At 39.0% G+C, this 15,080-nt stretch overlaps 2 protein-coding genes and 1 pseudogene across 2 annotated transcripts; all 3 read left to right on the top strand.

The window, feature by feature from the left end:
• Positions 1-518: 518 nt before the first annotated feature.
• Positions 519-2,953, top strand: LOC148697443 (uncharacterized; annotated as a pseudogene).
• A 5,812-nt stretch (positions 2,954-8,765) lies between these two features.
• LOC148697442 (uncharacterized) lies at positions 8,766-11,445 on the top strand. The gene is made up of 4 exons (XM_088692473.1): positions 8,766-9,057; positions 9,161-9,271; positions 10,169-10,237; positions 11,156-11,445. The coding sequence occupies exons 1-4, from the start codon at positions 8,905-8,907 to the stop codon at positions 11,204-11,206; spliced, it is 384 nt and encodes a 127-aa protein (XP_088548599.1). The 5' UTR covers positions 8,766-8,904; the 3' UTR covers positions 11,207-11,445.
• A 201-nt stretch (positions 11,446-11,646) lies between these two features.
• On the top strand, positions 11,647-14,261 carry LOC137745098 (transcription factor MYB27-like). Its single transcript, XM_068484973.2, has 4 exons — positions 11,647-12,815; positions 12,911-13,040; positions 13,191-13,288; positions 13,402-14,261. The coding sequence occupies exons 1-4, from the start codon at positions 12,683-12,685 to the stop codon at positions 13,746-13,748; spliced, it is 708 nt and encodes a 235-aa protein (XP_068341074.2). The 5' UTR covers positions 11,647-12,682; the 3' UTR covers positions 13,749-14,261.
• The last annotated feature ends 819 nt before the right edge of the window (positions 14,262-15,080 follow it).

Raw genomic sequence — 15,080 nt, 5'->3', positions numbered from 1 at the left:
CTTTTTTTTTTTTGGGCTTTGCCTTATACTTAAGGCACCTAACCCATGCCCCTTACCCATGACACCAAGCCCAAATTATTTTGGGGCTATATTTTTTATCCAATAATATTATTTTAATATTATCTAGCTTCTACAATCAACCCCGTATGAGCCGATTTATTGAATTAATTAAAAGTGACCTGCAGTCCATTAATCTATTAATGAATCCAAAATTATTGACCTGAAGATCACTTTTGGACATTAATGATTCAATAATTTATTTTTATACTTTGAATTGTCATATACTTTCGTAGTAACGAAGCTCTCACATTTGAGTTCCCAAAGAACCTTAAATCGACTATATTCAAATTAGTATATTGCATTATGTGTTTCTTGCAGGAACATCTCATTATGAACTAATTTTTCATAAAACTAAATTGAACCTGTAGTTTCAAATTTAGTGCCTTTGAAACCCGAAATTTTCATTCAAAACATACCACATGAAACCTGTAGTTTTCATGCATAAATTAAACCAATACATGTCTATAGAACATGTATGTTCTATGATATATGTCTATGGCTTACCATATGACTACTCACATTTTTCCCTCTGTTTTAGGGACATATCGAACTTGAACAAGCTCGATTTTTCCGCTCTAGAAGTCTTTGGAAGAAACTATCTAAAGTGGGTTCAAGACGTGAAGCTCCATTTAACTGCAAAGGGCATTAGAGCCACCATCGAGGCACGTAGCGCCGACAAACTTGTTGACGAAGCTCAGAAGGCTACTGCAATGATCTTCATTCGAAGACACATCCATGATGAATTGAAAACTGAGTATCTCGCTGAGGAGGACCCACGCAACCTCTGGCTTGCTCTGGTTGACTGTTTCGATCACCAGAAAGACATATACTTGCCTGAAGCAAGACATGACTGGCAGCATCTTCGCTTCCAGAACTTTAAGTCCGTGAATGAATACAACTTTGAAGTTTGTAGAATCCGTTCTTTGTTGAAATTATGCAAAGTGAAACTAACCGAATCAGATCTACTAAAGAAGATTTATTCGACCTTCCATGCCACCAATATTGTTTTGCAGCAACAATATAGGGCAAAAAAATTCACCAAGTTTTTGGATTTGATCTCTGTTTTACTTCTTACTGAAAAGTAGAACCAGCTTCTGATGAAGAATCATCAAGCTCGACCCACTGGCTCGAACGCCGCGCCTGAACCGTATATGACCTATTCTAATAGCCATCAACGACAAAAGATTTGTCATGGCCGTGGCAATGGGCGACAAGTCTAACCACGGGCCCAAGGTCAATAGAGTGATGTACTTAAAGGAAAAAATGTAACCTATCAGCGTCTACCACTCACCCCTAAGGCCCCAAACTTCAAGAACAAGGGCAAAGCTCCCGTTCAACCTGCTTCTACTGAACTGGACATGTGTTATCGATGTGGATCAAGGGATCATTGGTCACGCGTATGCCGAGTTTTCCCTAAGCCTATTGCCAAGTATCATTCCCGTCGTGATTCTAACTTTGCACATGTGGAGCATCCGGAATATGCAACTACATCAATGGAGATATCGGATTTTTAGGAAGCATCAGTGCCTATGAATGAATAAATTGGACATGTTTTTAGGGTGTTTACCCCTAGTGGCCGAACCCACTAAGAGTGGCCGACCCTACCCCCTATTTTGCTAGGTTTATGGTTTAATTTTGAATAATTTTCCTAAGTATTTGGAATAATTTGTTTGGTTTTGGTTTGTTTTGAATTATGGATTGTTATTTGAATGGATATTATTCTCTCGAATTGCTTAATTGAATGAACGGACTTATATCTATGCATGTGACCAATTCAATCAATTTATTCCTAGGTATGTCTAGTGGGGAAGTTAGTTGTCTGGTAGATAGTGCAACCACGCACACCATCTTGCGTGAAAAATACTATTTTACTAACTTCATACCCAAGAAAGCTCATTTGACAACTCTCTCAGGCTCATCCAACCTGATTGAAGGATACGGAAAGGCACGTATCATGTTGTCCAATGGTACAATTTTGACCATTAAGGAGGCACTCTATTCTCCACATTCTGGAAGAACGTTGCTGAGTTTTAGAGATATTCGAGATAATCAATATCATCTTGAAACCACTGAAGATCATGGTTTTGAATTTCTTTGTATCACTTCATATGAATATGGCTAGAAGCATATTCACAAGAAGTTGGAACTCTTGCCGAGCGGGTTGTACATCACAACCATTTATGGCATAGAAGCCCACAGTGTGGCATGCCCTATGCCTGAGTTCCAGGATAATTTGTTGCTTTGGCATGGCGTTTGGGACATCCTAGACGTGACATGATGCGCCGTATCCTCAAATCTTCACACAGGCATAAGTTACATCCCTATGTTGGACTCCCGCCATGCAAAACGTGTTCTTTAGGGAAGTTGAATACTCAACCCTCATATACAAAGATTATTCACGACCCCCCCTAAATTTCTTCAGAGACATTTGTGGACCTATCCAACCAACCTGCAGACCATTTAGATACTTTATGGTGTTGGTTGATGCATCGACACGATGGTCTCATGTTTGCTTGTTGTCCACATGTAACGCCGCATTTGCTAAACTCCAAGATCAAATCATTAAGCTAAGGGCTCACCACCCTGATTTTCCGATTAAGTCGATTCGACTAGATAATGCTGGAGAGTTTATGTCACAAACTTTTGACGATTATTGCATGTCAGTAGAGATTGATGTGGAACATCCTGTGCTTCATGTTCACACCCAAAATGGCCTGGTAGAAGTTTTCATAAAATGCCTTCAATTGATAGCTCAGACTTTGGTTATGAGAATCAAATTGCCGGGATCTGCCTGGGGCTATGCAATATTGCATGCAGCTATGTTGGTCTCCATGAAGCCCACCGCTACCCAACCACATTCACTGTTACAGTTGGTCACTGGATACGAGCCTGATGTCTCGCATTTACGGGTATTTGGGTGCACTATTTATGTGCCAATAGCGCCGCCGCTACGTACCAAAATGGGTCCTCGAGAAAAATGGGAATCTATGTCACTTATGATTCACCATCAATTGTTTGATACTTAGAACCCTTGACAGGAGATCTCTTTACCGTACGTTTTGCGGATTGTCACTTTGATGAGACAGTCTTTTCATCGTTAGAGGGAGATAAGCATGCTAACGTTCTCGTAGAACGCTGCAAATTGTCGTGGTATGCTACCGCTATGTCTCATTTAGATTCCTGCATTGCCTAGTCTGAAACTGAGGTGCGACGAATTATAGATCTTCAGAGCATTGCTCAAAGCATGCCGAATGTTTTAATGATCTAGTAAAGGTGACAAGATCACATATACCCGATGCAAACACACTTGTAAGGATATATGTACCCCGCGTACATCAATAACCCGCCTGGGAAGGCCAGACATCCCTGAAGGTGGGGAGGCCACACCCTCCATGCAGCAAGGTATATTGGTGGCTAGCCAATCACGTGATTCGACTCTGAAGTGTGGCAGACCCCTTGGTTCAAAGGATTCACAACCTCGGAAGAGGAAAATGGCACCAACTAGTAACCCTAGTTTGAATCCGACCATCGCTCACTCATTCGTTCCAACGCATAAGGTTATTCTAGATTACGGTGATGCTTCAGATGAAACATGCCGACTTCCCGAGAATCGTGAGATTTCGATCCACTATACAGTATTGGATGAGGTTTGGAATAGGAATGAGATGATCGTCGACGATGCATTGTCGTACTTAGTAGCTACTGACATCATGCTTAGCGATGACATTGAACCACGTTTCGCTGATGAATGCCGACGTAGAACTAATTGGTCAAACTGGAAACAAGCAATCTAGGTTGACCTCGATTCGCTCGCAAAACGTAAGGTATTTGGAACTATCGTTCCTACACTACCACACGTGAAGCCTGTTGGCTACAAGTGGGTTTTTGTGAGGAAGCGTAATGAGAAGAATGAAATAGTGCGATATAAAGCATGCCTCGTAGCGCAATACTTTCTCAGCGTCCTGGGATTGATTACTAGGAGACGTATTCCCCCGTAAAGGACGTTATAACGTTTCACTACCTAATCAGTTTGGTAGTTTCCAAAAAACTGAATATGCAGCTTATGAACATGGTAACCACATGTCTCTATGGGGATCTAGATACGGAAATATACATGAAAGTTCCAGAAGGACTTCCATTGACTGGATCAAATAGTTCTAGACCACGAAACACTCTCTCAATTAGGTTAAGGAGGTCAATCTACGGATTGAAACAATTCAGACGGATGTGGTATAACTGTCTGAGTGAATATTTGATAAGTCAAAGTTATGTGAACAACGAACTATGCCCATGCGTGTTCATAAAGAAGTCACATTCCGGATTTGCAATCGTTGCAGTTTATGTCGATGACATGAAACTCATTGGGACTTCCGCAGAGCTTGAGAAAATTGCTGCACACTTAAAATCGGAATTTGAGATGAAAAATCTTGGGAAACCTCGATATTGCCTCGGCCTGAAGATCAAGCATTGCTCGGATGGAATCCTAGTACATCAATCAAACTACACCCAAAAAGTGTTGCACCGTTTTAATAAGGATAAAGCGAAGCCTTCAAGTACACCCATGATCGTTCGGATTCTAGATGCTCAACGAGATCCCTTCCGTCTAAAGAAGGATGAGGAAGAGATTTTGGAACCCGAAGTTCCTTACCTAAGTGCAAGTGGGGCTTTATTGTACTCGGCTCAATGCACTAGACCTGACATCTCCTTCGCTGTGAATCTATTGGTAAGATACAGCAATGTGCCCACACGCAGACACTAGAATAGTGTTAAAGACATTTTCCACTACCTCAAAGGTACAACGGATTTGGGCTTATTTTATACTCGTAAATCCCCAAATGTTACCGCCCCCTATGGTACTCGAATTGATTCTCGCCTTGTTAGTTACGCAGATGTTGGATATCTGTCTGACCCACATAGAGCACGTTCTTAAATGGGTTATGTCTTTACCGTTGGAGATACCGCTATATCTTGGAGGTCTACCAAGCAAACGCTAGTTGCAACTTTGTCTAACCATGCTGAGATTCTCGCTCTACATGAAGCATCGTGTGAGTGTTTTTGGCTAAAAGAAGTTATGGGACCCATTCGAAGCAATAGTGGTCTTAAATCAGTCGTTGACCTTCCTAGGACAATCTTTGAAGACAATGCATCATGTATCAAGCAGTTGAAGAAGGGATACATCAAGGGAGACAACACCACGCACATAGCGCCGAAGTTCTTTTACTCACTAGCAGCAGCAGCATCAGAACATTGAAGTCAAGCAAATCTGTTCCGAGGACAACCTGGCCGATCTCTTCACCAAGTCGTTGCCCAAGTCTACTTTTCAGAAGTTTGTCTAAGGAATCGGTATGCGTAAATTATCTGAGTTGAATCGCTTGTAGTTCTCTTATTTAGAAGTTATTTCTAACTCATGGGGAGTACTTAGAAGCATACTCACATGATCTTAATGTACTATTTTTCCTACGATTAGGAGCATTTTTTCCATTAGGTTTTTGCTACCTAACGAGGTTTTAATGAGGCACCCATCCTGAGATGATCATACTCCATTGAGTTCTCTACCTTGGTCTAGTTTGACGTTTGTTTAAAGACATTATGCATACTTCTCACTTTTCTACTTAGTCTATGGGTTTTCCCTATGCCTTAGGTTTTACCATAGCAAGGTTTTATGAATTTTACTACAAATGCATACTTCACTTAAATTTGAGACTCGTGATCACCTATTGTGTCAATGACTTCATCAACTATTCTACCTTATCTGCTGAAGATCTGATGCGATGGTTTGTTGAGTATTTACACACTAAAGGGGGAGTGTTGCAATCATATTTAGAATAGGAATGTGATTGTGCAAATCCTAGGAGATATAGGAAAGTATCTTATATTCCTATTAGGACTAGATTACCTATTAAATGTTGTAATCCTAAAGGGAAAGGTTTTTACCTATCCTACTACTATAAATAAAAGCACAATGGGGTGAATCAAACACACCTCACAATTAAATCAATCTCTCTTCTCTCTTATTGTGGTCGGTTCCCCTCTCTCTCTCTAAACCCTAGATCGTTCAATCAAATAGGCCCACAACACTAATTTATTTTTTAATTTCTACTTAAAATTAATATGGAATCTTTTATTAATTTGGTTTAACAAATGACAAGTTTTGAGAGTGTCACTCAACATATTCTAGTGGCAAGTCGAGCCCTACACAAATTTTTCTCCTTAGAGCACTTCCACCTTGAGAAACCCTCCCCCAGGCTATTCACTATTTAATCCACCCAGTGAACAATAACTGCACTTAATGAACAGTAACTGCCTTTTGCATCTCTACCGTTGCACTTGAATAGCCCTGTCAGTGGACAATAAAATATTAGTTTTTTTTTTAAATAATACAAAATAATTTTATTTGTAATGTCGGATAAGATTTTTAATCAGTCTCGTTATACCATTTTCTATTAAAAATTTTTTTTTATTTTTTTTATTTTTTCTTTTCACAAGGTGCAGCACACCATTCCAAAACCTTTTTTTTTTTATTATTTTTTTTCTTCTTTTCACATGGTGCCAACGCACCATTATTTTTCTTCTTCTTTTCACATCCAAAAGCAACCAAACCCCTACTTTGGTCAGTTTTTGTTTCCTTAGAAATGCAGAGGGAGAGAAAAAGGATGACAACAAATCAAAACCCCCATCCGACTCGACCTCTTCCACTCCGATTCCTTGTGGGTTTTTTCCTACTTCCCTCACAACCCCGCCGATCGATCTACTCCTAGAGAAAAATCAACCGCCGCTGCCGCCATGTTTCTGTTCGACTGGTTCTACAGCGTCCTTACCTTCCTTGGGTTGTGGCAGGAGGCCAAGATTCTATTTTTGGGCCTCGACAATTCTGGCAAGACGACCTTCCTCCACATGCTGAAGGACGAGGTTTGACTCTTTTTCTCTCCCTCCTCAAATCAAATAGTACCCAGAAGAGTTCGAGAAATGCAGAGGAGATGATGGCTGACATCGCCCAGACGTCAGCCTTACATCACATGCCCTTCGGGCTCTCGGGCTGGTAACTCTTGCCGGGCCTCTCCCTCTGGCCCACTTGAGCTCCATCGCCAACACACGCTGGACCAAGTTGCTTGGGCTTCTGGCACTGTTTGAAAGCCAGTCCATCGGGCTATTGCCCACGGCGAAACTGCTTGTATGTAGCTACCATTTTCCAAAATATCCTTGAAATTAAGAGCCAAAAAAATGGAAATTGATAAAAATAAATTATCAGCCAAATTTCATAATTTTTTATTTAACGAGGCTAAATGCCTAACAAAATGAACTTACAATAAGACATTTTCAACATTGTTGTTACTAAGAGATGTCAACAAGGGATATGAGCTTAACCAAAATAAACTGGACCAAAATAACACGATGAACTTAAATTAGCCAATTCATCAACCACAAAATTCATCACATAATAAACATAGCAGATTCAATTAGAATTTAAGAAAGAAAAAAAAAAAAAGTTAACCTTAGTTTACTACTCTGAAGTTTCTTGATTTTCAATATTTGACACATCAAGTTTTTTTCATCCCAGACTAGTACATAAAGTAATATTTCTAGGACAATTTCATACATTCGCTAAGTTTTTTGTTAAAACCTCCATTGTCCTGTGATATGGCACCCATGTAGACAAAGACTAGCCGCCACGTGTCAATCTGGGCCCATGTGGATATTAAAAAAAAATTAAAATAAAAAAAACCGAAAAACTACAACTTTGGATTTGGAAGGAAACGTTCGGGGTTTTTTCTCGGCTGCAACCATCTTAGGGATGGGTTTGCTTATGTTGTTTTTCCCAGAGGACAACGGTAACAACACCACCACCATTGTTGACAAACCCACCCATCTCTTCTCTTCTTCCATTTCCTCTCCGTCGTCCTCCCCCACCCCTTCTTCCTCCTTGTCTTCCTCCTTCAAAACATGCACAAGATGTATCTCCTTACGCCTCTGCAACACCAATTAGTGTGCTAAAAGCCCTCAGAAATGGAGCGATAGAGGGTGGGCGAATTGGGAGGTGGTTTTTGTCACGATCGAAATGGAGCCCGAACCGAGTCTATACCAGTCTGCTGAAAAGACACGATTGAAGACGGAGGCATTTGAAGGTAAGCCGTAGTTGATGAGGTAGTCTCGAAGGGAGTGAAGGAGGCTGAGATGTGGACGAGAGAGAGGAAGGTTAAAGAGAGATAGTGGAGACTGAGATGGGTTCGTCCCCGTTATGCTCCCACCCAATTCAAGAATGGGCTCTAATTTTTTAATTTTTTAATTTTCTAACGTTGAAATGGGCCTATATTGACATGTGGCGTCATGTTAGTGTCTATATGAGCCTCGCGTCACAAGTTAACGGTCAACTTAACAACAACCTTAACAAATCTAAGAAACTGTTCCAAAATTTTGACTTCAAGAACTACTCTGGAATGAAAAAAACTTAATATACCAAGTATCAAAAACCAAAAAATTTTAGGGAGGTTTAACAAAACACTCCCGGTATTGTTCACTTTTAACAAAAAACCACGTTTATACCTTTCCCTGATACTAGTTACTATACCTTTAAAAAAAGCTTTTCATTAAAAGGAAAGTTTTTTTGAATTTTTCGTTAGTTTTCCTAAAATTTTAAAGTAGTAAACTGAACCCTTAAAAAAAATATCAATAAAAGAAAAATAAAAAAGGCAAACTGAAAATATGACAAACGCCAAAAGGAAATACAAAACCTCCAGCGGCTTTGCTCCTCATCATTTTCATCATCCACCTCAAAAATCCACCCAGCTTTGCTCACCTCTCCCTCTCCCTCCCTCTCTACAGTCAGTTTACGTACGAAAGAAGGACATGTCCCGCAAAGGAGGAGGAAGTGCTTCTTCACTCCCAAAGGACGTGCCTTGGAGGGCCTCAAACATCAAACCCATCCCCAAAATTCACCATTCCCCTCTTCTCCGCATAGCCCCCAACCCTACTTCCAACTATGCCCTCTCCGTCATGAAGGTCGGTTTTCTCCCAAACTTTACCCTCGTTCTACAGCTCTGATTACATTTTTGTTTTCGTTTTTTTCTCATCTTGCTCGTCGTAAAATTGTGTAATTTTGCAGCACCCGAATCCAGTCGGAAGTGGGTTGGCCATGGAAGCTATAGTGGAATCCGCCGGACCGGATTGCGTTGTCCCTGGACAAGTTGCACCCGTCAAATTACTTGGTCTCAAGGTTGCCTCCTGCTCTGTTTCCATCATTAAAAATATCTTCAAACTTATTTGGTCCATTAATCCAGTAATTAGATTTTTAATTTACAATTTTGATTAATAATTTTGGGAGTCATCCAAATTTTTACTAATTGTCGCTGCCTTTTTGTGGATTGTTATAACTGTTATGCTATCTGAATTTGGAATTTAGGATTAAAGTTATGCTCAGTACCTATTCGAATTTAGAATCGAAATATCTGCTAACGCTTGGGGCCAATGTTAGTTTACCTGTTGTTCTTCTGGGTCTTTCTTTTTTGTCCTTTTGATGCTATTCGTAAAATTATTACTTTCTTCAAACGCTTGCAATTGCTGCACACACTATTTAGTTCTGCTTTCCCAGAGGCTTATTTTATGGTGACGTGTCTACTTTTGGGAGGATAGTTCCTCTGCTTGAATTGTTTGTTTGACAGATGCTATTTCAGAATGCAACATATAAAGATATCGTGATGCTTTGATTTGCTTACCGTGCTATATTAAGTTTTTACTTTATACTATTCAATTATCTGTATAACTAGTCTCCTGTACTTCTTAGTTAGAGAAAATTGGAGAAATTATCCTTGAACTTTGGCCCAATTGGAGCTTTGGTCCCTAAACTAAAAATTCGGGGGTATTGGTCTTTGAACTTGTTATAATGTGAAGCAATGGTCATTTCTGCTAACTCTCTTAGAACTTCCATCCAAAATAAAGGGTTTAAAGGGGTGAAAAATGAATGGAAGTTCTAATGGAGTTAGCCAAAAGAACCATGGCTCCATGTTATTACACGTTCAGGTACCAATACTCATGAATTTTTAGATTAGGGATGATTGCTCCAATTATCTTTCTTAGGTATTATTTTTTTTAATTGAATTCTGTTTTATTACAGGTATGGCCTATTGAAGTTAACTTCAAATTTTTGGAACCAGTTGAGCGAGAGCTCAAGCAGCTTGGAAGGGTAAGTTTCAATGTTTCAGATCTGTTTCGTTTTTGGAGTTACCCTTGTTGAATTGATAATGAGAGTAGATAGCCTTAGAAGAATCAGAAATAAAGATAAAATAAAGCTGGGAACGCTCTTGAGAAATGGCGTTGTCCCCACTTCCATGGAATAGAAAATAGTAAGAATGTCAATAGATTGATACACTTTATTGATAATTAAAGTAATAAAGGGATGAAAGAAGGTTTAGATAAGGTAAACAATCTGAGCACAGTAATTCAGAAATTATTTTCCCCAATAATAAAACCAGCCTATGATAGATCATTCCTGGTTTGATCTGCTGAAAATGATATGAGGCCAATTTGTTCTTCTGAAACATTTGAAAAAACAAATGAGTGGTTTTGGGTCAAATCGCATTGGAAGTCTAGAATGCTCTTTGCTCAGCTCCATAATGAAATTTATTATTGGATACATTAATATCTTTCAACTGTTGCTAAATGTCTTCTGCGGTTAGGGTTTGTAGGACTTTATCAGCTTGTATTTTCAAGCTGTGGCCGAGTTTTCGCAGACTAGACCTGCTCTTTTCTTTTTTCTTCAAAACTGATGCTTTTTGTATGAATGGGAGGGAGGTTGGGTTTCAGTTATATCTGATTAGTGGAAGATCTGTGGTGCGGAATTAAGACTTCTCTATTTTCTTTTGATTTTTGATCATTCACTTGTTTTGAAAGTGAATAAGGAAAGACTTCTTGCCCGGACCCCTTTCTTTGTGGTCTCAGTTTCAGAACGTAACTTCCACCGTTGTTGATAATTGATGGTTCACTTTTGTTGGATTCTTGTCAAGTACTTACTGTAGAACAGTTTGTGCTTTCATAAACAGCATGAAAATCCACAGTTCCCGAGGTCTTAATAATTAATACATTGATCATGTTTCTAATGCAGTTCATGGACGATGCTGTCAATCTCATGAATAAATCATTTATAGATCGCTAGTGCATCGGTTTCATGTTGTCAAAGAGGATAGGGTAATTGCAGTCAGCAGAAGCCTAGCCAGGAAGAATGACTTATCATGAGGTTTCCACTTGTGTTGTCTTTGGTTGTGCTGCGGTTGAGGCATACGTAGTAGTTAGTATCTATAGATCAGAAGCGGGAGGTTTCCTATTTTGTATTGTGACATTAATACTTGAATTTGAATAATATGAGGCTTGGAGGAATGCTAGTTATATGAGAAAGCTTTGTCTTCACTGTACATATTGCACATGAAGGGTCATGTTCGACGGCTAGGATTGGATATATTAACTTACGAGATTCAAGGTTTATTGATGTTAGAAATGAATGCCAGGTTGCCAAATTCTAAATCTCGCCTAAGGTGAAGACATTAGATAGATTTGTTATAAGGTGTCGATGGCCCACCAATTTGTAGGATCGGAAGGATAAGTTCTGATCGTTACTAAACCATCTTTCTACTTTCGACTTGGACAAAATTTGTAGAGTAGTCTATTTCTTCATTCAACATACCTGAATCCTCCTTCATGCCAAATCCCTTCATAACGGAAATCATTCACATCTACTTTTAATATACCTTGAAGCTTATTAGTTGCCGGCTCCATTCCAATCCCAGGCACCAAATGAACCCTGATTCAAAGTAGGCTGCAGTAAGATGAATTTCAACCGCCAGATTCTTTGCCAGGTGAAAGAATTGGATGAATTAGAAGGGATAAATGAGCCCTGAACGTGAGGTCTTTGATATTCTATCATTTTGTGGGGATTGCAAGGGATAAACTTCGTTAATGGCAAATCCATTTTCTCCACCGTCAACTTGGATGAAATTTTGGAAGATGACCTTCGTTCTTCGTTTGGTATATCCAATCCAATTTAATTCCACGCATCAAACACGTAGTTCTTCAATCATGTAAATGGTTCTCAATCAAAGATGAAAAGCCCAAATCAAGTTATTGGATCCAGTCTCTATCACTAACACATTGCTAATGTCCCCAGCAATTTCACTAACTGCCTTCATTGGAGGACAAACCCCTCTTCCTCTCTTCTTTCCAGATATGCAAATGCAAAGTATCCATAATATCTATTAATCTAATCAAAATCTTTGCTTCCCTGGACTACCTTCCAAAACATTGTCTCCCTATCCTTTCCTCTTTTTTTTTTTTTTCCCAATTAATCATATATTATATGAATAGGATGATTAATAGACAGAGACAAAATGGCTATAGAGGCAAAAAATGTGATGCAAAAAAGGAGAGAGAACTAGAATCATCAACTGTTCACCTTCCTGGATGACCTAATTTGTTGCCTTAATTCGATGAGTTATGTAAGGCAAAGCCAATGGTGGAGTTCCCACAACCTAGTGGGGTTTCTGTAAGAGGTCACTTTTTCCTCGTTTGCCCAACTCTATGCCACCTTACTTCTCATATATAAGGGTTTAACTTCTCTTGGATTGTCACACTACCAATAATGACTTGTCTAGCGGCCGTGGAAGGAGAGAACTTGCTCAAAGGTCCGTGGCTCGAAGAGGAAGATGAGCGATTCAAGACCTATGTAAATCTTAAGGGGGGTAGGAGGTGGGATGCGTTAGTGAAGGAATCAGGTAAGCACATTACAAATGATTCTTACTTGTGAAGTTTAAAGATGACTCACTTCGTATTGGTGAATGGATAAAGTCACACAACTTACACTGTGCAGGTCTAAGGAGGAGTGGTAGGAGTTGCAGCATGCGGTGGTTGAACTACCACTGCCCAAACATTAAGCATGGTAAGATTACCATCATAGAAGAGAAAACCATTCTCCAACTTCATCAACGTTGGGGTAACAAGTGAGTTTCGTAGTTCTTGTCTTTGGTTACCTTTTCGAGTTCGTGACATTATTACCTTCTTGCAACATTGCTAGCACTATCGCCTAGCTTGTGCTTAATTCTGCAATGTTCTGAGTTTGTTCTAACTATATCACTATATCAATCTTTTAGGTGGTCAATGATTTCCCAAGCGCTGCCAGGAAGAACCGATAATGAGATCAAGAATTACTGGAGAACTCATTTAAAGAAGAAAATACAAATTCAAGATGGTATATTACACTTCATCATTTTCTTCTGATTTCTGAAACATATTGTGGAAAATGCCAAGGCTTGTTTTATCTTCTTCAAAGCCCCACATTACTAACAGTTGCTCTGTCTGCAGGAAATTTCCAATGTACATTGAACAAAAACCAACAGGGTAGTTTCTGTCAGGAAGGTGACATGAATGAGGAAAAATACGACTTTGATCAAAACCATGTCTCAGTAAAGAATTTATTCGAAACCAAGGTTACTAGCTCTGATGATCTTGGTTTATCGGACTTTGCGGCAACAAATTCTCCATACGAAACCCAGTTATCAGAATGGATATCTGAGCTATCAAGTGAACAAAGTGGAACAACCTATAATCAGGACTGTAATAGTGTCGAGTCCGATTTATGTCATCTTAAATGGACTCCGGATGATAGTGATGCATGGGACCGTCTAGGTTTTCTCTGGGACATGAATTAACAGATAATAGTGTGAAATGTGGATCAAATGAAATAAAAATGAGTAATGCTAGCTAGACCAAATTTGTAGACAAAGTATTAAAAACTAAAAGACATGGAAGTTGATATTTGGCTTATTACTTACACGTTGATAAACGTGCTTATTTTTATTGGTGACACATCATTTAGTTTGCAAATTTAGTCTCCAAATTTGGTCTCCCTAGCATTACCATATGCAATGCATGTCGCTAAGAAAAATGGAATTTCTTCCTTTCCAGCTCCAGCAAGTGAGGTTTTGGCATATCTTCTGAGAAGAAAATAGGGCAGCTGATGATGGCTTAACAAGAATTCATGGGACAAAATTTGGAGGGTGAATAGCTTTTGTACTCTCATCTACATAGGGCAGTCGCTGAGAGGATCAACTTTGATCAGTTAGGTAGCTTCTTGAAGCTTTTCAAACTATAATTTGTAATCGCATGCATGTATTGGATGTGCAATCATCTGACTTAAATTTGAATTGTATTCTCTCGTCTTCTCTCTAAGCTGTTACCATTTCCTTTTATCATTGTAAATTGTAGTTGATATAATCATACATATGAGAGAAATACAAGAAAAAGCAGCCAATTACTAGAAATTTTGTAGTTAGAGTGTAGCGAAAATGAATCAAATGAACGCAAAATAAGCAATATTGGTATATGTATTATCATTTCAAGACACTGCGTGCCTAAGGAGTCATTCCTTCTTACATGAGGATGTGACTTCATTTCACCTTACAAAACGTTATAATCTGAATCATGTGACATCATTTCACCATACAAACTTCATATTCCAAAATTTTCATTCTCTTTACCATAAAAAAATTTATTCAGTTCATAGACTGTTTAGTCACTTATATGAATCAAACAAGTTAACGGTTAATTAAGGATATTATTTGGTAGCGTCTGTCGATTTGTTCGTCACATCAATTATATATGATATTTATACGGTGAAACGATGTCACTTTGTCATATAAAGAGAAATGACTCCTTATATATAACGAAACAAGTATTCATTGAACACATATGCAGCACCTTGACTAGTGTTACACATTCTATATTTCAACGGAAGTGGCTAAACCCATACCCCAACTTAAACCTATCAATTGGTCAAAAAAAGCTTGTGGCACACCACCAACCATCAAGACTCCTACTTTTTATCTATAATAAATGGATAATAATATATAGTTCGAGCCTCCTACTTTTCTTACTGTTGCTATTGCACTGTTGGTGTCACCATATATAACATAAAACAAAAATTAATCAGACAACCTAGCTCTACTTGTAATCTGGATGAGGGAAAGAGTTGGTCGAGCGTA

The sequence above is a fragment of the Pyrus communis genome, chromosome 4 (assembly GCF_041283825.1).
Source record: "Pyrus communis isolate YQ-2024b chromosome 4, ASM4128382v1, whole genome shotgun sequence".
Lineage (NCBI taxonomy): Eukaryota > Viridiplantae > Streptophyta > Magnoliopsida > Rosales > Rosaceae > Pyrus > Pyrus communis.
The sequence above is the reverse complement of the archived record's forward strand: the minus strand, read 5'-3'. Positions and strand labels throughout refer to the sequence as shown.